The sequence below is a fragment of the Ixodes scapularis genome, unplaced genomic scaffold, assembly GCF_016920785.2.
Source record: "Ixodes scapularis isolate PalLabHiFi unplaced genomic scaffold, ASM1692078v2 PGA_scaffold0__279_contigs__length_252992795, whole genome shotgun sequence".
NCBI classification, from domain to species: Eukaryota; Metazoa; Arthropoda; class Arachnida; order Ixodida; family Ixodidae; genus Ixodes; species Ixodes scapularis.
The window spans coordinates 200,345,162-200,367,445 of NW_024609835.1; the positions used below are offsets into that span (position 1 = coordinate 200,345,162).

General features: G+C 44.9%; 1 protein-coding gene across 3 annotated transcripts in view; it reads left to right on the plus strand.

The window, feature by feature from the left end:
* Positions 1-22,284, plus strand: part of LOC8043463 (irregular chiasm C-roughest protein) — a 225,740-nt gene that overhangs the window by 174,693 nt on the left and 28,763 nt on the right. For all 3 annotated transcript variants that reach the window (XM_042290763.1, XM_042290765.1, XM_029993312.2), the window contains 2 exons: positions 8,462-8,669; positions 16,225-16,339. In XM_042290763.1, coding sequence (XP_042146697.1) covers positions 8,462-8,669; positions 16,225-16,339 — 323 coding nt within the window. The remainder of the gene's footprint in view (positions 1-8,461; positions 8,670-16,224; positions 16,340-22,284) is intronic.

Consider the following 22,284-nt stretch of genomic DNA (forward strand, 5'->3'; position numbering starts at 1 on the left):
TATCATTATTTCTTTTAAAGATTTTAACTTTTTTTTTTTTTTTTTCAATTGCTATTTTGAGCAGGGTGTCGAACCGGAACCGAACCGAACCGAAAACCGGAACAGAACCGTTATTTTTAGCCAAACCGGAACTGAACCGAACCGAAATCTTTGCCGCCATCTTGGAACTGAACCGGAACCGAACCGAAAAAAATATAACGGTAACCGGTTCAAAACGGTTCAAGGTAATATTTCTTTTTTGTCTCTTCTGTTAGTATTACAAAATGAACATATGTGAATAAAAAATTGGCGGCTGTATTTCTATCTATGGATCAAATCGTCATATACAGAACTGAAAAGTATGGTAAGTTGTGGGTTTTCATGACACTATGATTAACCATGTGTCACGTTGTCACGTGACGCCATGGTGTCAATACATGTTATCACGTGACCTCGTGACGTCACGTGACTCACTGCATCAACTCGATTTCATTTGAGAAAGTCACTATATTTATTAACATTGTTGACAGCATGACGTAACATGATATCACGATTTCGCAACGAGAGTCACGTCACACCGTGACGTAAGCGATTTTCATAACCCCTAGTCGATCGCTCTGGTTCATGAAAATCAGCACCGCCAAACATTCGGGTGACGGCTCATGTCAATTACTAATGATAATAGCCCAACCCTGACCATATCTGAAGCTCGGCCCAAGCTTTTGCTTTCCAAACCCTAGCCGCCTAGAGCATGACTGTGATCAACACTGGCGGTAGAGGAGATATCGACAGCTGTCTCTTTCTTTTATTTTTTCTGCATCTGCTATTAGGGGAAAACTAATGGATGTTTCCTCAAGCTATCAACGGTGGGGTTTATTGCTTAACGCTATTTATTGAAAGTATAAGAAAAAATGTTGCAAGACCCATTTTACACTATTGAGGCACCCAAATATTTTTTTCGTTGTTGCTGAACTGCATCCGAAAGACGTCCCTGAGAATAGAAGTACTGGAATTACTAAATACGACTTATTAATATGACGTTACATAGAACTAAACGTTTGTAAGGAAAGAATTAAAAAAATAGGATATTTTAGTGACCTCAGAGAGACAGCCGAACGTTGGCAGTCGCTGTAAGTCTCACACAAGCGTCGTTCTAAAGTTATTGCACAAGTTTCGACTCTTTCTGCACTTTGCTTAAAGGAGCTATAAAAATATTTCTATACATTACTAAATACTACTCAGGATAACTCCCTAACGTAATAACTGCTTGAACTTGGCTTTGCTCGTTTTTTTAGGCAATGGCAGTCGCCAAAAAATTCGAAAAATATGAGCATCGTTCATCTCCTCAACTCGGAGCCAGAAGCGGCCACGAGGCCTGGTGCCTATCTTATGCCGCCAACGTTAATCATACCCCCGCGCTGGAATTTTAAAGGAAGAAAACGCGTGCTCAGCTCCAGGCATTGTTAGAGTTTGGCTATCTTCATCACCGCAGTGGTTGGACACGAGCCACTACCCAAATGCCTGCCAAGACATTGAGTGTTACGAGCCGATGTACAGTGCTCACGCAGTCCTCCTGTCCAATCCATGAGCCAACCTCGACTGTCGTCAGGCGGGTGGTTATGATTCTACAATAGCGACATCAAGCAAGCAGGGAAGGCAAGACTAAAAGAAATAGTCTCATTTAATCCTCGCAATTTCACCGCGACAAAGAAGCTTCTGAATTGGTGGTGGCCTGTGCGAGTATACTTGGGCCAGAGGACCAGTACGCCTCGGAAAAGTCATGAACATTCCAACCCGATGTCGTTTTACGACCTATCTAAACTTCACGTGGTGCAAAATAAAAGCAATGAAGGGTTGCGGTTAACAAGTGTCAAATAAAATTGTCGAATGAACACACACAAATGGAGGAGGCAATTCCTCAGAAATACTTTCAGCCTTTCCACTGTGGCGACGAAGGAAGACCAGCGAAGCTGTACTGTCGTGGGAATGAAGGAATGGCCGCCCGCAAGTCGGCAAGCCCGAGTGGAAAGGCTGGACAGCTACCGCTATCTATGAGCGAAGGTGGCAACCAGACAACCGACAAGTCGGTTGTCTGGTTGCCGTCGTCATTTATAGATGGCGGTAGCTGTCCAGAGTTTAGTGTCATCATTTGCTTGCTGACGGTCACGACACTGAGGAAGCTAGCCCTTAACAGCTCTGCTCTATAAAGAAGTGCGCGCGTGTGTGTGTGTGGGGGGGGGGGGGGTAAGCGGGAGAGGGGGAGTTTTAAAAGCATACTGTGTTGTAAAGGTTCCTCTTCCCTGCATCTTTGGCGCAGACCAAAAAGCGTGACTCCGGAAGCTACTTTGCTTGCAAAAACGCTCTTACCAAAAAGCACGTTTTTGTCGTGCCAGACGCTCGCGCCGTTCCTAGTGAAAATCGTCTGACTCGCAACTAAGGGTTGTGGGATCGAATCCCACCAAAAAATTCTTAATTTTTTTTCGTTAAGGCGAAATAATTACTTTCAAAAGTGAAATTATTTGAGACATACGGCGACCTTTAATTCGCATTACATGTCATGTTTTAATCACTCTCATTCCACGCGTGATGTCACGTTTCACATGAGCATTGTGGGAAACTTGAAATTCTTGCGCGAGGGTATGCAGCTCTCACCCCATGAACCTATCGACCCATCAGGATTTTCCAGTCACGCCACCGACGTCAGCTTTTTTGCGACATGAGCTCCTTAACGCTGTCGAGTTAAAATCATCAGTTAGCAAAGGTGATGCTCATTTGCAAATTAAATTGACCGGCATGTTGTCAAGAACAAACCTCAACTGCCAGGCTATGCCAGTTTGTTCTGCAGAAGAAAATATTCACTTGGGCAAGCGCTATTTTGGGCCAGATTCGATCTGAGTGTGAAGGTGAGTATAGATTAGAGTGAATAATTGCGATTACTTCTTGCTGCATGATTAGTGGCACGCATGCGGTGCTGAGTGTAAATAATGTTTGGTTAGAACAACAAGCATTTGGATTGCCGCACGGTGTTTCTATAAAAGAAATAGACTGAAAGGAATTATCCTAAAACTTTTGTACATTCTGAAAATTTCATTGCTTTTAGCTCAGTTGTGTCGTCATCATATAAATATATATTGTGGAGTGTATTTTGTAAACCTTATTTCATAAGTAGCATGAGCACCGAGGTGCTCATTTCATAATTTTATGGGATGTAATTAGTTCCGTAGTTCAAGGACAGAATCGCGATTTCATTTTTAACACTGCGACACAAATTTGTACCAACCACGGGTATTTTAGGCGACCTACCACACTTTGCGAGACCATTTTATACCGTGTAAATAGATCAGCTTGAACTTTAGAATTTTACTTAAACACGAAGAAAGCACAATAAAATACAGTATAGTTCTAAATTTGAAGATGATGTATCTACATTTGTGTACCAACCAGCTCAACTTTTTACACTTGTACTTAAACATTTTGATTCAGGTAAAATATATGTTACTGGTAAACAAAGGGATGTTGAGTCGTATGAACACGACGTTATGTACGTTAATGTAGATTTTATTCCACTCTTGCGTCAAAATTAAATAACTGAATTTCATATTTTGGTACCTAAAACAAAAGTAAATTGGACAGACGATTGAAGAAACTATATAGCTTATCGTTTCCCGGCGCAAATAGTGTATATTGCAAGAACAACGCGAAAAATATATTCTCAATTTAGCGGTTCAAACCGGTTCGAACCGGTTCGAACCGGTTTGAACCGATATTTTTCCTCCCCGGAACTGAACCGGAACCGAACCGAAAGCCGTGAACCCGAACCCGAACCGAACCGATAAAAATTTCGGTTCGACACTCTGATTTTGAGAACACCGAAATTGCGACAACAGAAGTTGGGGCTTTGCCTCAAGCAGGGTGTGTTGAAGGTAAAGCCAGCTTCAATCTGGGATTGGTACCAGGAAATGTTACGACAGATCTGCATTCAGTTAATCATATTTTTGTGGTGAACATTGAGCGGCTATATTTCAAAGGAAGATTCTTAACTGCCTCAATAGGAAAATAAGATCAGTTGCCGAGTGGGCTGCTCACACCAGCTCGGAGCAGGTGGAGCGAAAGCTTGCGCTGAAGAACCCAGAAACACTAGGTTTCAGTGGCCCCCCCCCCCCCCCCCCCCCCCCTTCCCCTTTCTCCTCTGCCCGTTTCGACCCCGATGAGCCATCGTACCGGCGTCTTGTCGTGTGTCACTACTACGTGGTGCACGTTAAAGACCGCGGTCTAGCGGTTGCCCTGCACTGGCTAAATCGCTCATCTACAGCTGAGACACCAGACACCCATTAAAGCTGACTAACTTGTGGCTTTACAAACATACACACAACACAATTTTACTACGAGAAAAGGGTGCGGCATCTGCCTCTATGTGAACCTCTACGCTCGTCGTCCTGATTGTTATCAGAGGTTCACGAATACCAGGCAGAATGATTGCGTACTAATTAATGCTTTATTTCAGCTACAAGGTTTTTCAACGCGATATTTCGTTCCCAAGCACTTTCGATTGAAAGTTGCTTTATTAAAATGTAGGTCCTTGTTTTTTTTTGGAATTTTTGGACTATTGTCTCGCAACATTTCTTTCTTCTCATTGGAAAGTATATACGACGCAACTACATTGCTTGACGTTTGATTCAAGGGAAAATTAACAAAGTTTAAAAAAAAGCAGCCCATATGTGCGCACAGGCATGCAAGTTTTCAAACTCTGCCAACTCCGCCGACACACGGAGAGTAGTAATAAAGGTCGATCAAACACGCTTACAAATTAGGCCCGTACGTTTCCTTATTACATTCCTAAATTATTTATGGCGTCTATTTTTTTCACCCTGACAACGACGCGTCCCGAGAAATCGCTATGACCGAAAGAGAGACAGAGAAAGAAAGAGAAAGACACCGAACCGCACATGCCATACCAAGTTCCGCCCGTACGGAACAATTCCACGAGCCGGGGAGCACGTCGCGGCCGCGACTCCGCCTCCCGCACGCCGATCCCGTGGACGACAGCGGGAAGTCCTTCCGTTGCCTGCACGCAGTCGAAAAATAGGAATGTGAGATATGCGCGAGCAATCACGATAATGCGCGGCGAGAAAGCGATGTTTCGCTGATGGATCGATGGATCGTCGAGGGTACAACCGGGGACAAGAAGGGGACGAGGGGGAGGTGATCCCCGCCTTCCGGACACAATCGTGTTCGTCGCGCGTTTTGCGGTGAAGCTTCTCTGTCGCGCCCACGCGCCCACAAATGGACACCGAGAGCTCTCCACTGTCTCTGCTCTTTCGAAACGGGACTCGTCGCCGTCGGCGGTGGTGATATAGGCGTCTACCTATACTCCGTTCTTCGCTAAACTGACGGTGCGTCTGCAGCTACGTGCTCGTCGGGCTATTCATGCGTTTGTCTTCCGTCACATGAGCACGCTGCCGTCTCTCATACTAACTCGTAGGGTGCGCTGTACGGCGTTGAAAGGGAGGTGGCTGATTGGGTACTAGGGCGCCTAGCTGCCACTACAGTGTGAGCTTAGGGGTTAAAGATGTGTAGTCACGACTGCTTTGGTCGCCATTTTGACGGTGGTTCGAGTGGCCTGGGAGGGGTCCCGCACGAAAGTGCACGTCGCGGATGGCTCTCGCTTAGCTGATCAGCCGTCTCGACGGTTTTCTGCGGGGCAGGTCGGCACGTTTATTCGGAATTCCGAGGGAGGGCAACGAGGGTGTCGGTATAGAGACACGACCTTGTAGAGTTACGCTTGCTGGTGTGACACGAAGCAGCGCTCTTTGAGCGCGACGTGCCAAGGTTCAATTTTGATCATTTATTTCGTTTGAAAAATAATAAAATTAAACGCGGAGCCATTCTTTAACGGTTACGATATGGAGCGGTGTACACTTGAGAAAAAGGGGATGGTTAGACACCTCCTTTACTTTAGAAAAGGATTTATCTAGGAGTGTATTTTTATATTTTTATAGTGTTTTGCTTCTAAAATTAAAGTGGCGCTAAAAAGATAACTTAAAAACCTAAAGTTTGAACTTCGGGTCAAAATTTTAGCAGATGCATTTAATATCTTTTGCACAAACATACTTAATCTTGATTGATTTCTAAAATAAGTTATATTTTTTGCTTGCAAACTGCAAAAACCTTGCTTGGTACAACGTTAAAAAAGTGTTTTATTAGTTTTTTTTTAGATTATTGGTCGCACACGTTTATGTAAATGAACTATCATTCTTTGCAAAAAGGAGGTGCACTTAACGTGAGCTGCGGTATGATTTTACGCCTGTTTGAAACAAACAAAGGAGGAAGCATGGGGCTCTTGGAAGACGCAGGCCTTCGCAGTGGCTTTCCATAAACGTTACACGAGCCACGAATGTGCATGCTCGGCGCTACAATTTTCAGCCCACCCCGCATCCCCCTTTCCTCTAGCTAGCACCAGGAAAGCCTTCCAAGCACTCTAGAGTCCAGATGCCCCCTCTGAAGGAAAACCATTTGTTCGCTTTTCTTCTCGTGCTATTCTTTTTTTTTTTTTTTGGCTTTTTTTTTTCCAATTTGTTAAAGTGTTTACGGCGGGCGTGGGATGGAACAGCCATAAGCCCGTTTCCTTAAAAGTAGCCTACACCTGAAATATTGCTCCCTAACGCGTAGCAGGGTTCTGTAGCGTTGCTTTTGCTTGCTCTTTTGCCGTTATTCTTTTTATTCTGTTTTAGAATGCCCGATACTATCCGTTTTGCGTCTTTTTTGTCCCGTTCGAGCTTTTTATTTTCCATATAGATATATATATATAGTGTGTTTTTTTCATTCTTACACATTTCCTTAAAAAGAAACGTGAAAGCTACACGTATGCGGTTTGTGCAGGTGCATTATACGGTCAGGTGGACATTATGTGCGTGGCTAGTCTTTGGGACAAGTCGGGTAATTAATTAATATTTGTTAATTAACTTTTTAATTAGTGGAAATAGACATGTGGTTCCAATTAGAAACTTGCTGAGCGTCATCCAAAACCCCTAAATCTGTATTTAAAAAAGAAAGCTTTCAGTGCGTGAGAAGTGTAGTAGGGCACCAAAGTTACCACTCGTGGAGGAGCTACAAGGCTAGCGGTAGCGGTATGGCGGCCGCGCAATTTTTCCGTGTCTTATCTAGCCCCAGCCTTGTACTTGCTCCACGAGTGGTAACTTCAGCGCACTATTGCGCTTCTCACGCGCTCAGTCTTTCTAAAAATTACTGATATAGGGGTTTGGGTGACGCTCAGCAAGTTTATAATTGGAACCATATGTCTATTTCCATTAGTTAAAAAAGGTAATTAACGAACTTTAATTAATTAGCCGACATGTCCCAAAAATCAGCCACCCACATAATGTCTGCCTGACCGTATGAGCCGGCTGCACAAACCGCATTAGTATAGCTTTCACGTTTTTTTTAAACAAATGCGTATGAATAAAAAAACACCATATATATATATATATATATATATATATATATATATATATATTCGTGTGATGGCTTATGCTTCAACGTCTTAAGTTCGCCTCAAGGTACGTTTGGAAGTGACAAACGCTGAACAATCGTTGCTTAAGACGGTGCGCGCCTTTCACCAGAATAAACGGTACACAGCTTTTTCTTAAGTTGCGAAAGCCTAGCGACGAGCAAGTGAAACAGAGCGGGCGTCAAAAGCAATGTCTCGCGCCGTCTTTATGTTCTTGTAATGTTTAGCAATCGAACACCCACTCGAGTTATCCGCAGTGCGGCCGGCTGTGGTTGCGCTGTGAAATAAGTTGTTTTGGAGGGCTTACTGTCGTTCCACGTCAGCGCACCTCGAAATCAGGGTATAGGGAGTGCACTTATATACTTTACTTGCGTTGCGTTAATTTTGTTCAATTTTGCATTATTTCGCTCGTTCTGCGACTGCTTACATACATATAAATTTACGCAGAAACCGCAGCGTGCAACAACATCGGTTGAACTACTATGTTGTTAAATAGATAAAACGTGAAGTTACGTTTGTGCCGTTTAATTTAGCTCCATATCGTTAATGCTGTAGGAGTTGTAGGAGTGGGAGTCGCAGTGATAGTTAAAATAATAGCATTTTTACTAATTTATCTGATTGCTGCTTGTTACAGTCGCTTGTCCTATAGAAAGTACAACTCGCATTACAACCGTTGCTTTTTGTACAATAATTAAAAAAAACTATCTGAGCCGCTCATAAGAAAAAAAAGTCCTTCCTTGGTTGCAACAGGGTGTGCTCTAAGAGTCCTTTCTTGCCAACGCACAAACACACACACCTGCCCCCTGCCTCTCTCTCTCTCTCGACGCTGCGGTTCATGGCATGTTTTCTTGAATTCTTTCTTCGAATGATATGTCGTGATATCTCGCGAGATTGCTCGTCTTCCTGCTAACATACCCCGAAAAAGCGTGTCTGGCCGGCAGATTTATCTGAGTACGCGTTTGCCGTCTCGTGCAGTTGACATGGCTGGACGGCAGCGGCAACGTGGTGAGCAGCGGCGTGGAGTACAAGACGGAGCTGCTCTCGGACGGCAAGAGGGCTAACGCTGCTCTCACCTGGACCCTGAGCCCGAGTCGCGAGCACGACGGCAAGACCTTCGTCTGCCGCTCCGAAAACAAGGCACTCAAGCAGCCGATGCTCGCCACCATCCGCATGGAAGTAAAATGTGAGTGCTTCGCTTTTGATTGTTGTTGTTGTTGTTGTTGTTGATATTTTATTTGCATCAAATACAGAGTCTCCACTTTGCACAGCGGGCTGTGCAAAGTGGAGACTTTGATTATACGCTCCGTGCGGGAACTATTGGGGGCGCTTTGAAAAACGCGCGCAGCGCCGCTAGCGGAGGAGCTGGAGTTCGACAGTGAGGCACGTTCAACAGCCTGCGGCGCCTTTTCGCATGCCAAGCTGTGGCGGCGGAAGCGCGCACGGACTAAACTTTTGCTTTTTGAGCCGATACGTTGAGGGTGACGTTACATGAGTGCTGGGGCGGAAGGGCCTTTTTGCTGTTCTCCACTACTTATATATTGAGTTTGAGTCGTTATTAGGGGTAATTTCTCTAGTTGCGGCCGAAAAAGGAGTTGGAGCAATTTTCCGAAAAGCAAGACGGCCGCCACCATAATGGCTCTGAGTGGAAAATTGATTTCGCTTGTCGCTGTAAGCCTAGGACTGCTGGAGCGATAATATTTGGAGGCAAGTGAGATGTTCACTAAATTTGTGTACCAAGTGTGCCAAGTTTAATTATGACGGCAGGTGTGAAAGTTATGTTTCTAGCGAATAAAGAAATAAAGGTGTCCGGGATATCCCAATATTGGACCCAAAATGTTGTGTTATAGCGGGCTGTGCAAAATGGAGATTTGGGCACACGGGTGCTTGGAATTCACAGTAACATGACACAGCACTTATTATACCAAAAAGAGGTGGCATAGGGAAACCAGTTGGAAATTTGGTTTGGGCGGCGTAACTCAATGGGAACCGGTTTTGAACATGAAAGGGCTGTCAAGAGAATACCACTGGTCGTAGGAGATGGAGACTTTACAGGTAGGAAGGGACTAGTGGACTCTACTTCCAATTGCAAAAACTTTACGATAGGTGGTTCCAAAGCCGAGAAAACGAAATGGTCGGCCAACACACGGTTTGGCCGTCAAAGGCTTTTGCGATCAGCTGTTGTGTAATAACCTGTTGTGCGAGGTGCTGATTTTCGGCGCACAGGTACTTTGACATGACTGTAACTTGACACAACAGTTATTATATCAAAAAGAGTTGGCGTAGCAAAACGAGGTGGAAATTTAGTTTGGGTGGCGTAACTAAATGGGAACTGGTTTTGACCGCTAAAGGCTGTCAAGATAATACCACTCATCGTGGGAGGTGCACACTTTACAGGTAGGAAGAGACCAAAGGAACGGTACTTCCAGTTCGAACGACTTTGCGATAAGTGGCTCTAAAGCCGGGAAAAAAAAATATTGTCTACAGAAGTCGGGGTGTCAGCATTTCTACATCCAAAAGGAGGCTGATCAAGAAAGAAAGCACACCACATAAACTTCCGTACTTAAACTTCGATTCTCCAGTGATTCCGAGTTTGATTTTTGTTTTCTTTAGATTCATATTTGCCACATTTTGTTTACCGTTCGAATCTTTCTTCATGAAGTACTGATTGCGTGCCATATTTCTCCGGAAATATCATCGACAGGTACGATGAGAACGAAACTTTTTTGAAGGGCATTCCTCCAACGAAATTGGCACTGCATACCCGCGAGTGTGTCATTTCAGTTCGTCCCATCGGCTCTAACACATGTAGTCGTTACTGGTACGAAAACAGATGCAGAGCGCAAAGCAGCAGTGTAGAATATGTCAACCGTGCCGACACAGTGTCAGTCATGATCGCGAGACCACATTTCTCGCGTCGTACGGCACGGGTCCATTGTTGTCGCTATCCCACATAACATCCGCGACGTGAAAAACTGAAACTTTGTCCCCAGAAGATACGACGCATAACTATTGAAGCCCTTAATGACGCAGCACAGGCAGCACTTCATGTTGTGAACCCAGCGCAACCGCACCGCTCCGACTTTAGTGCGTACCAACGTACGCGGCGTACGGTTTCGGTGTCGTTTTCTCTGGTGTCCTCACTGCCTACCATCGGTACCGGCTGCGCGGTGGCGCGCCAGTCGCGTCGCACGGTGTGCGTACTGTGCGTTCTCCTTACGATGTACCTCAGCGGACTCTAAGAGCCGCCACCGGAACCAGTCCGCAGCTCGAGGTGTATATCTCGTTGCCTTCCGTTTTCACGGAGCGATACGCGGAGCCTGAAGTTACGTGGCACGCGTGGGGGGTTGAAGTGACTAAACTGGGTCTTAGAGTTCATAGCGTTACATCCTAAGGTGGAATGGAGTACGAGTCGATAAGCTGAGGGATAGGAGGAGCTGAGAGCCTTCGGGGACGTCGAAACGCCTGACTCTGGTCGGAATGATTAGCGGGTAGACCTCAAGCAAGCTGCCTTTTGTCTCCACTCCACTCGTCGAACGCGTTACAACGCGGAACGCCAGCGTCCGGCTTTCGGCTCTCGCTTTAGGTCTATTTTGTAATCACCCGAACCTCTAATCACTACCGAGGCAGAAAATGTTCTTTTTCGGTAGTAGCGTGTTACTTCTAACACAATCAAATGACATCCTGTCTTTCTAGTGAGCTACAGCAGCAGCATGTGGTGTTGAATGGACACGCTGTAACATCAACAAAACGTTACTACATGAAAACCTCATTACAGACAGGGGGTGGTGGTCGCCAAAGCTTCAGTGTTTCTTTAAACCCCTCCATTGCCTGAAGCATACTTTAGGGTGTTTCTTTAGAGACGCCTCGTCGTGATGAATGCAGACATTCTCGTCGTTCACGGGTCCGGTTACTAAGTCCGCCCACTTCCGTTACCTTCTTTAAAAGGTTCGGTTACTCGGGCACCGATATAAAACCTCTCCAGACAGAGGCGTCTTCGCTGTCTCGGGCGCTTGTCGCATTCGCTACTTTCGCATGAAGAGTTAGGGAGGCTAATCCAGTTAGAAAAAATTTCTGCCCAGCGTGTGTGCCGGCGATGGAAACAAGATGAGCTCCCGCGTGGTTATCCTAGACCAGACTGTTGGGAATTTGCCGTGCTTCGTCGATATAGAGTACCAGGATATATGCCAAACGCTGTATATTTCAGTGCGGCTCGCGGGAGTGGCGAGTTGGATGTAGTTTCAAAACGGAAGTGACCACAGTTCGGGAGGATAATGAATGTGCAAAAGATCACCGCATAAATAGGACTTTTTTTTTTTTGGATTCCAATATTAGTTGTTTAATTTATTGTCAGCATCAAAAGTACAGGGCGGCGTTGAGGAAAAAGACGCATGCAAAAAAACATAAAAGAAAACGAAGTTTAGTTTGCTGGCTAATTAAAGTATCACAGTTAAATTCTTAAGCACTGTTTTTTTCTTTTTATTTCCTTCGCTTCTTCACGTTTCTTTTCAGCCGCCAGAGCGGCGGCGGTGTGATTTGTGGGGACAGGGGGCGACGCGTGAAGCTCCCCGTGGATCGACGTGGCTCGTCACGGGGGGCAGGACTGTGACTGATCCAGTCCCGTTCACGTGACAAAATCACACTTGAACTGATTGGTCGAGTGGTCCGTGAGAGAGGGAGAGGCTGCATTTGAAGAAAGAAAGGGGGAGATGTCGGGGGGGGGGGGGGGTACTTTGGCCGAGACTTGGGAAGATTAAGCATAGTCTTTCAAGTTGGAGGTTGTAGCTTGGACGGGTGTAAATAAATGTACATAGTTCACTCCAATCAGCGAGTCGATGCGCCACTCAGCGACGATCGTGCCATCACGCTTCAGACCATCAAGAGCGGAAGCTGCGATCCCAAACCACCGAGAGGAGCAACCGGTTAAATGCCGCTAAAACGTGAAGTTAAATGCAGATTTTCTAGACAAATTTTCTCGTATCTTATTCTCGAATTTTGACAAAGTGGAAGCGCAGCAGTCTAGAAGACACGCGGTGGACGTACTGATTTTGGTACTCTATACTCATCAGTATACTGATGAGTATAGAGTACCAAAGGATGAGGTACCAAAGGATGAGATACCAAAGGATGAGGTAACACCCACATAACGAGGATTGATCGTCCTGGGGCATCGTGTTGTAGGTTACACCGAAGGGCTTGCTCCTGTTTGCTATATTAATTTATATGTAATGGTGCAAAATAAATCGGGCCAAACTTGCTATCAGTACGATCTCAACCCTAGCGCATGAAATACGTAATGTCCAGCAAATACTAGAGGTTATTGCCAACTTTAGGAGGCTATCAGCCTGCTTCCCAAGTAGCGCGCTTGGCTTCCTGCTAGATCTAGTCGGTGAAAGATCAAGAATACTGTAAATTACCAACTTCAGTTTTCAGGTTTCCACGTTTGATAACACTTCGTGGCGCATTCAGCCAAAACTCGAAGGAAAGCACGGAGCGCGAGCTGTAAGCGGACGTTCTACAGCATTCATAGCATGTCATTAACCGTAGAATGAAAAATGGAAAACGTTACCAGGTGGGAGTATGAATTGGAGGAATCGGTGGCCGAGTGTTCTGACGCCCCGCAACTCGGAGTCCGTGAAGATAAACCTCGCGTTGCAGAATTTAATATTCGCCTGAATAGACCGGTTCAAAAAAGTCAGTCATCTTCTGGCAACGCCCAAATCTCCACTATGTCCAATTTAATGGCGCTAATTGGAGACGACGCTTGCCTAAATCAAGTACCCTCGACTTCGCGAATTGAAGGCTACGGAAAATACCATTCTCTTTTCCTCTTTCTGTGGTAAGGTTTCGGAGGCGTCCGCTTTTTTTCTGGTGTGTAGGAACTGTGTTGTCCCGCCATTAGAGTGTCGGGTTTGGCTCTGCACTTTTCGGAAGTGGCTATTCTCACCCCTGCCCATTTCGATCTGGACGTGCATGGTACCGGCGTGCGGTCGTGATGCCTGTTAAAGACCCTAGGTCACCAGCCGTACTGCACTCGCTAAATATCTCATCTACCTCGTATAATATTGTCGCTATACTCCGGCAGACTAACATTACGTTGTCTAAACATGTAAGGACCAATTTAGAGTATTATTTTCTCACAAAACAAAACCAACCCCAATTGATTCCACACAAAAGATGTCACTTCCTTTTTTCTTTGCAGAATTGCATGCTCAATTATTTCTTGACCGTTTTTTTTTTGTAAAATTATTTTGTTTGTTGCCAGCTTTCTTAGCTGATGTGGTTCTGTCGACAGCGTCGCTGTGTTGTGGTCTCTGCAGTCGATGTGGAAACTCTCAAAGACTCCCGGAGTGCGTTGGCGCAATTGCTTAAAAGGCTTTATTTGCTGTACAAATGTTTTCACTCTATAGTCCTTTATTATAAGGCACGGTAATATTTTTCACGTTACCCTCCAAACCCTAAATGTTATCTGTTGCGTACCTCAGTCCGTGCGTTTCCCGCTCAAAGTAGCGGGGAAACTGAATTTGTGTTAGGTCGCGTGACGTCAATTGACGTCACTTGGCCCATACACCAATTCAGTTACCCTATTAAATTTAGCAGGAAAATGGATGTCACATGAATTGACGTCACGTGATCTATACGCCCGTTCAGTTTCCTTGCTAGATTTATCCGGGAATTGATGTCAGGTGACCTGGGGTCTCGCGACCTATTATACCTATACACTTTCTCCGCTAAATTTATCAGCAAATTTGATGTCACGTTACCTGACGTCAAGATACCTATAAATCAATTTAGTTCCCGCGCACCATATATCGGGGAATTTGAGAAAAATAAAGCTTATTCACTGCCCTTAACGATGGTTTAAGGCGTTATAAATAATTTTAAACGCTCGCACTTTAAGTACTGCCTTTTTGCATTATGGTACTTATAGATAAATGTAGCTCCCTATTGTATTTTTACGTGGGATTTTTATTTTTTTATGTTCTTTCCTTTTCTATAGGTTCAGATTAAAAGAAACCGAAGGGGATGTTTTTCTCCGATTCTCGGTTCGCCTTCGCAACAGTAACTCCCTGTGGCCGCCGAAAAATAGCAACGTGGAAAAAGGGGCATAGGCACTCAGAAGAGATTCCTACACCTCTTGCTTTCTTTTTTTTGTGTTTTTTTATACCGTCAGAGGGGATTTGAGATTGAGATACAATCTGATTCACACTTTAGTTGCTGTTTGCTTAGTATTTCGTTTTACTTTTTCATTTATATATTTACTATTTATTTATTTATTGTTGCGTTGATTGTCACAGATACCGACAGTTTAATTTTCAATATAGATGGCAGTTGCAGCTCGGCTGGTTTTTCAAATGGATTTCCAGAATCTCAATAATTGTTTTATTACTTCGCACGTTATTTTTTTTTATTTATTTATTCCCCGAATATTTTAATCTTCCTGCTTTGTAAGAACGAAGTATATGATAACAAAAATAAATAGAAAAAAAAAGAAAATGGAACGCAGTGTGTCGACAAACGGATGCAGATAATGAATAACTCGAATGTATCTATTATTTTTTTTTAAATATTTCTCACCTGATTTCTGCCGGCGATGAGGTAAAGCGAAGCGGAATCGAATACCAAGATCGTTCAAAAAAGGCACCCGCCCCCCCCCCCCCCCCCCCCCCAACAGTAAGAAAATCGGGCATTCTTTCCTGTTTCGCGGAGAAAAGCAGTGAACAGATAGACCCGCCACACTGGCCCTGCCTTTTTATGTCGGTGTGGTAGCGACCGTTAAAAGGCCTTGGCGCACTGTGTGATTACTCGGCGTAGCGTCGCGTGAGGCGGTGCCGATAAATTGAATCTTTTCCGCCTGCACCTTTGCGTGTGCGTGTGACACGGAGCATTGGGAAATTTATCTCGCGGGGAATGCACGCCGCGCTGGGTCTGCCGATTGAAATCCTCTTTCTATGAAAATTGTCTCGAGGTATGTTTTAGCCTCACTGAAACGCCCTAATGGTAAAGTTGATCGTCATGGGTATCTTATTTTTTGTTTGGGTTGTTACCCGAAGGGACCTGTTTCGTAGAACGGCCATTTAAAAACGTAATATTACAACCATTTTCCTATTGTCGTAATGACGCTAGGACACAGGAAGTTTACGTCGTTCATTCTTAAAATCTCGCGTCCAGATATTATTCAAATTTGTGATCCTGGACGTTTCAAAGAGCGGCTAACATGACATTTCGAATTTGAGACTATAGCTAGCCATTCGAGCACAAAATAGTTTTATTGCATGGCAGAAATACGTTCTGAGAATATATTACGCAGAATTCATTTGGAAAACAAATCTGTTGTTACTGTGTATTTATTTGTGAAAGGTTCAATCAAGCAATTGTGTTTTAAAGTAAAACCTTGAGTTGGTGACAATTAATATCTGATTTGACAGAATATAGAATTTCGCTACTGTAACAGAAAGTGCTGAATATGCATATGAGACTCATCAGTTGATAAAAAGAAGTGTATTGTATGTGTACTGAAAAGTAGCCTTGCATCCTTCAAGTATTAATTGAATTAGTAAAAATAGAAAGAAACGTCATTGAAAATAAAAAAAAAACTGATCAGGAGGACTATTTTTAACGTATGAGCTAGGGGGAGAGAGTTAGGTAGTGAAGTCCTTGCTATGAGTGCACATTTCTATAGCTGCAGCTTGATGGAAGTTACTCACACACTCTTCGTCTTTGGTTTTCTCATCCCCCAGACCCCCCGGACATCACGCTGACCGTGGAGTCTGACAAAATATCCGAGTTCGATGACGTACGGTTTCACTGCCAAGCCGTCGCCAACCCTTCGGACATCGTGTACAAGTGGTACAGGTGAGCTCGACATATTTACCCGTCTTCACCGTAGCCTCAGGGACGAAAACCCAAAACAACAAATTTGGTTTTCATTTCTAGGGCAGCCATGACTCTTTTCGAGCTTTGATGACATTGACGGAGTATCCCTAATCGAACTTAAGATCCACAATAAAAATTTTATAGATTTTTATGAGCTACCTAAAGCTAATGAAGAAAATGAAAAATCTAAGTACATATTCAGACCGGTGAAAACTTGAAAACGAGATTTCAGTGTCAGATCTTGTTTCATTTTTTATGGCGCGTTTGGTAAATTTGAACTGTTGAACGACCAAGAGAATTATGAAGCGAATACGTAATTTAACCATCATGCCCTTTTGCTAATTATTATTTTTTAATGTCATTTCTCTCTGCAGTTTATTTCCATACGCTAGTAGCTACGCTTGCTTAAAGGCTTAGTCTTTACATGGCTATGGTTTTTCATTCCAGAAACCTATTACTAATCAAACTGCTTATTCGCTTCTGTTTTTTTTTTTAATTCACGCATCATAACTGCTACAAATTCACCTCAGCTCTTTGAAGATAGAGCTTGCCAAATATAAGTTTCTGCGCCTTGGTGGGAGTAGAAGAAAAATGTGTGGGTCATTGAGCGATCAGGAAGATTTCCCAGTGATCGTTGTCTTCCCACACGTTTATTTTACTTGTAATCTGTACGGCAGCCCTGCGTGGACTCTGCCCTCCTGCTTCAGCTGACCGCTTCAGCAGCGTCTAGACGAGATAAGGCCTCACGGCACCGTGCTCACATGGTTGCAACGTCACAACAATTAGGCCACTGCCCCAGCGCGTTTGGAAGACACTCAGTTGCACGTGGCAATATTTTCAATTAATGTTCCTGCTGCGAACCTTAATTTTGTTTGTGCGGGTTTCTAAGCCTTTTTGCGATACTTGGGCATTTCAAAGCGGGGGACATGACTAAAACGTGCTGTGCATGTGTGTGCTTCTCCAACGCGGTGCGGTGTTTCGTTTCGCGGACATTGGATGTCGCGTCTAGTTTTCACTTGACCAGTGTTTGCTTTGTGAAGGTTTCGATTTCATTGCTCTGGGTTCCTATGAACTCTCGCTAAGCTACCGCATTCAAGTTGGCAAGCTGTATTTGTGGTGTGGGCTTGGGCAGTATGCCAACTGCACGTAGTGGCCATAGGAGTGCCTGTTTATGCATCGGAAATATCAAGATTTGTAGTTTGCATGTATACCGCACTACCGCATGAACATTTTGTTATGTCGCTGTATTCCAGGGGGAGATATTTTCCGTCCTTGCGAATTGTCGTTGCCATTGCATAATTCAGAACACGTTGTAATGTCCAGGACGACATGAAGCATAGCGCTCAAATAAGAATTTCTTTCTGCAATTTGTCTTCCCCACATATTGGAATGCGGCGGTTCTTTAAACAAATACCACGCTGTTTTCTTAGCTGTATGGCTGCATATGACGCTGTCGAAAATGGATGAAGCAGACACATCAAGTCCTTACTGCAACTTACAGGCAATCGGAAAGAAAAACCTTAATATAAAGCACAGCAGCAACAGCCTGATTCCTGTTTAGGTATTCTAGCACGATCTGTGGACTACACCACTCAGCAAATGCCGAACCGCGCAAACTACAAGGCCGTAATTGACTGTAAACAATATGATCCAAGTTTCGGTGTGCGCAAAAATACAACAATCTTCTAAAGAAACTGGTGTGTTACGGTCCTATTATCTCCCTACGATGTTTGCTGTAGGTGGGGTGGCAGACATTTGCCTAAGCTTCGTTTCAGCTAAAGTCCAGACGCAGCCGACGCTACGAGCTAAAGAGGCCAATCAAGCAGCGTCAAAAGCGCAAGTCACTATTCCTCTTTTGGTTATGATTGGTTCAGCCATAAAAGAACACATACAGAAACCCGTCAAACGCCATGATGGTGCGCTTCTGCTGCCATGTGATTGGTCCCTTCAGTTCGCACCGTCACCTGCGTCTGAACGTAAAGTGAAACGAAGTATAATTGTTGCGCTGCTGTTAGAGCATAGGCAGAGTTCACTCAAATTTCCAGCCTATGCAAATCTTGCCACCGAACAGATCGTGCATATATTGGCCAAACAATGTTTTTCTGTGTAGAAGGTGTCACGAGCGAGCTCTCGTTGAATAATCCGTTGTGGTGCAGCGCAGGCGTTCTCATGGAAACGTTTTGTCGCGTGATTAACGACCAAATTGTTTCGAGATATAGACCTCTTCAATAATCGCCCTCTGGGCTCTTCCATCGGTGTCTACTGGTCTATGGAAGGCGTTCTGGCATGCGCAGTTCCTCACTTCCAAGAAATATGAGACGCCGCGCTTGCGTTCGCAGCCCAGTGTCTCAGCATTTTTCGTCCGGTTCAAAAGCTCTGCAAAGGTCCACACCCTGTTTTACATTTCAATCCGACCGCGGCCGACGCTATGATCACTTAGAGCTGACCAAGCCGCGACAAAGATGTACCGTCACAAAGATCGTCGTGGCACCCATCGTCTTTGCGCGTTTCCTGTGATTGACTGAACCAATGCGGTCTGCAAGTTCGTCTGCTTCTTTTGCAGGGGTTGCGGTGACGTCTAAGAGACGCCGAGCTCTGACCAGCTTGCTTCGAGATCTACCCACTATCCTTCAATCAGAGCCAATCAGAACTCGGCGTCTTTCTGACGTCACCGCAACCCCTGCAATAGAAGCAGACGACTTGCCCTCCGCATTACGCGCAGACGATGCGGCAGAATCCTTCGCGTTCTTTTTTTTTCTACGTGATAGGATTTTGCAGTCGTAATTAGTTTAGCAAATGCGCAAAGCATACAAATGCCGTGACGGTGCACTTTTTTGCACAGCTAGGTTATTTCGATCGGACTGTAGTGTTGGCAGAGGTCGTATTTTATGTGAAACAGAGTATAATAGCACATCAAGAAAACAAAAAAAAAGGTAGGTGGATCATTTTGAGGTTTGTAACTTTGAATACCTTTAGTTTCTCAAAAGATAATATAGTTAGTTGGAGATGGTGTTAGAGTTGTTGGAGTTAGTGGTACTAACCACACTAACTGAACTCGCAGATACGCTTTTTGGTGCTTCGCTTAGTCTGAAAACCTAGCCAAAAAACATTTCCCGTAAAACAAAATAGTTCTGAATAGTATCTATCTTCCCTGTGTAAACAAATGTTTTGTAATCCAAATGGTTTTTATGGCTTGTTTTGAATTTATTAAAGTACGCTTGTTGCAGTAATGACTAGGGGAACGTTGGCGCCATTGTCTCGCTCGAGTGTTATTTGCGATACCCGAACTCTTCCACTCGTTACGGCGCGAACGCTGACGCACTGTGTTGCCTATAGGTTGTGTTTACCCGTTGCATTAGGTGGCAATAACGGCCTGGAAGGGGAGATCACACCTTAAATCAAAAGGCAAAATGCGGCGAGATCGAAGCTAAGACTAACTCGCCGCATCGGCGGCTCTAATATTCAGCTTCAACTTCCTAGAGCCGAACCGGCGGCTCTAGGAAGCTGAATCGTCCCCGACCAACGTTTTGTCGAAACAAATTTACAACATCCGAAAAAGAATATTAGCAGCACATATATGGACGAACGGATCCTTCAGTCACCTTAAACGCGTATTGAAAATGCAGCCCTCCGGCGTTCGACATGAGCGAGCGCGGGACATCTTCACATGTCGCAGCGGCATTGAATAATTCAGGGCGCACTTTGGACTAGGCTTATCCGCTCAGTAATGAGCTATTGCTTCGGGGCGTACAGAAAGGGCGCCATACATTCGTTCGGCGTGTATCTCGCGTCGGCAGTCAGCTCGCATTATGTCGTGTCTAGCACTCGTCCCCATTCATTTTTACTTTTTTCTTTTTTTATCATTTCGCGTTACAGAGGCAGATAAACGGCATTGCGGGTAGTGGATTTCCTAACTGTGCCTTTCGCCCGCGACTCTTCGTGGGCCTGCTTGTGCGTTCTTCACTTGTTTGTGCGCGTCAGCGTGAGCAGAACCGGCGTTTCGCTTTCCGTTAATAGTTTATCCGACCTGCTCGCGCCCCGCCTAGGACAGAAACAGAAAGAAGAGAAAAAGAGGGGAGCGGCCAAGTGGCCTAATGGCTGCGACGTGCGGTGAAATATTCAAGGGAGCCGTGTGGAATTGCGCTTCGCAATCGCACGGGGCTGGAGGTGAACCTCGCCGCGAGCGGCTTTGTTGCGCGGGCGCGCAGCTCACCGCCGGAGTCGAACAGACAGGGCTCGTAAACCGAGACTGGTGGCGAGTTTCGAAACTTCTCTAGAGAGGCTCCCTATAGGTTCCACGCGTAAATTAGGTGCGTTGCAGTTGTCTGCGGGTCCGCTACTGCGATTACCAATGCAGCGAGAAACTGTTCGAATGTACCTCTTTTTGAAGGAGGGGTCTGCGCTCGCACGGGTTCTCCTCACGGAGCGGGTGAAAGCTTTAACTAGGGTAGGCGTCTTGAATGGGAGTCGCGGCACCTCTGCTGCCCCTTCCACCACTCGTCCGAGTCGCGGAGGAGACGGTAGTGGTAGCGGAACTCCCCTTTCTGGCGCCAATCGCTCTTTCAGCTTTTGCGACTTTGTTTAGTCCTTGCGGGAAAAAGGGAAAAAGATCCATTGGTACTCATCGTAATCTGCAGAAAATGCGAAAGAGGTTCTGTTTGGAGGGACGAGAAGGTTAAGCCGGGTTTACACTAAAACCCTTAAGATAAATAAAACGAAAAACACACTGAGCGCTTCTTCGTGGGCCACGTTGAGTTGCGACCTACGTTTGGGCATCTTACGAATTCTTTTTGACGCCAAAAGCGTTCTTTGTGACCCTTGTCGCCAGCGATTCACATGAATAGGCTGCGTTCGTGTGTATGTCGCGCATGCCTTTCTCAAGCCCGCTTGTGACTTTAAGGTTTCACACCTGCTTATGCTAGGCTCGTGCGCCTTTTTTTAAAGTTCAGAGAGGGATTAGCAGCTTTGCGTTACTGCCGCAAAAAGCTGATATCTTCTGCAACTTTTGAGAAGTGAGAAGTTTAAAAATGCCAACCGAGCGGCCAAAACTGCCCCGTGCGATTTCACAAGCCACTTCGTCTTTCACTTGGCCTCCCATGGTTTACGGGGCAGGAAGGAGGGAGTGGGAAGGGTGGTAGAGAGTGGGTGTACTATATTGTTTATTTCAATTCAAAGAGCCTTTGATTTCAGAGAAATGTAAACACTGTTTTTTTTTACGAGTAGGAACGTTTCGGGTTCACCGCTGTATACATAATATTTATAATGCAGAATTCTGTTTAACGGAAACTGACACTTCTCGTACGTTTCTATCACGGCAGAATTGCCCCTGTAACATTTTCACCCGTCGCTCTCCTTGCGCTCCATTGGTCACTTGACCTACTACGTTCAGAGTCATGTTGTGCGTGTGTCATCTCGAGGAAGAAGTGGTAAAAACAAAACAATAAGCAATATTTAAAGTAAAAGCGCAGCCGCACGTATCAGGAAACCTGAAATAAAATCTGTGGCCCGAATGTTTTTTTTTATATAAATTGAATTTTTGCGTCTGACGGTATGATGGATAAATCAAAATTCAGTTTTATTTTTATTGCCGAAACCATCATAGCTATAAGCCAAACTCGCCCTAAAAGGTTATATAAAAAAAAACTGGTTCGCTTAATTTTATACTGTATTTTGCCCCCTGATCCTAAATATGAACACCATACACTTCCTCGACAAAGAATACCAAACCCTAAACAAAGTTAAGTAAAACCGCCGGCCATTATTTAACGCACGGACTCTGGGTCACACCTCGCGCGTCATTCTTGTGGGCGAGCATGTACGTGCAATGGCACGCCTACTAACATTACATTCGCGTGCCTATTTGGTGTGGTTGAACGCATGGAGCACAAATTAGCTGTACCGGGAGCTCTTTGATAACATTGCTT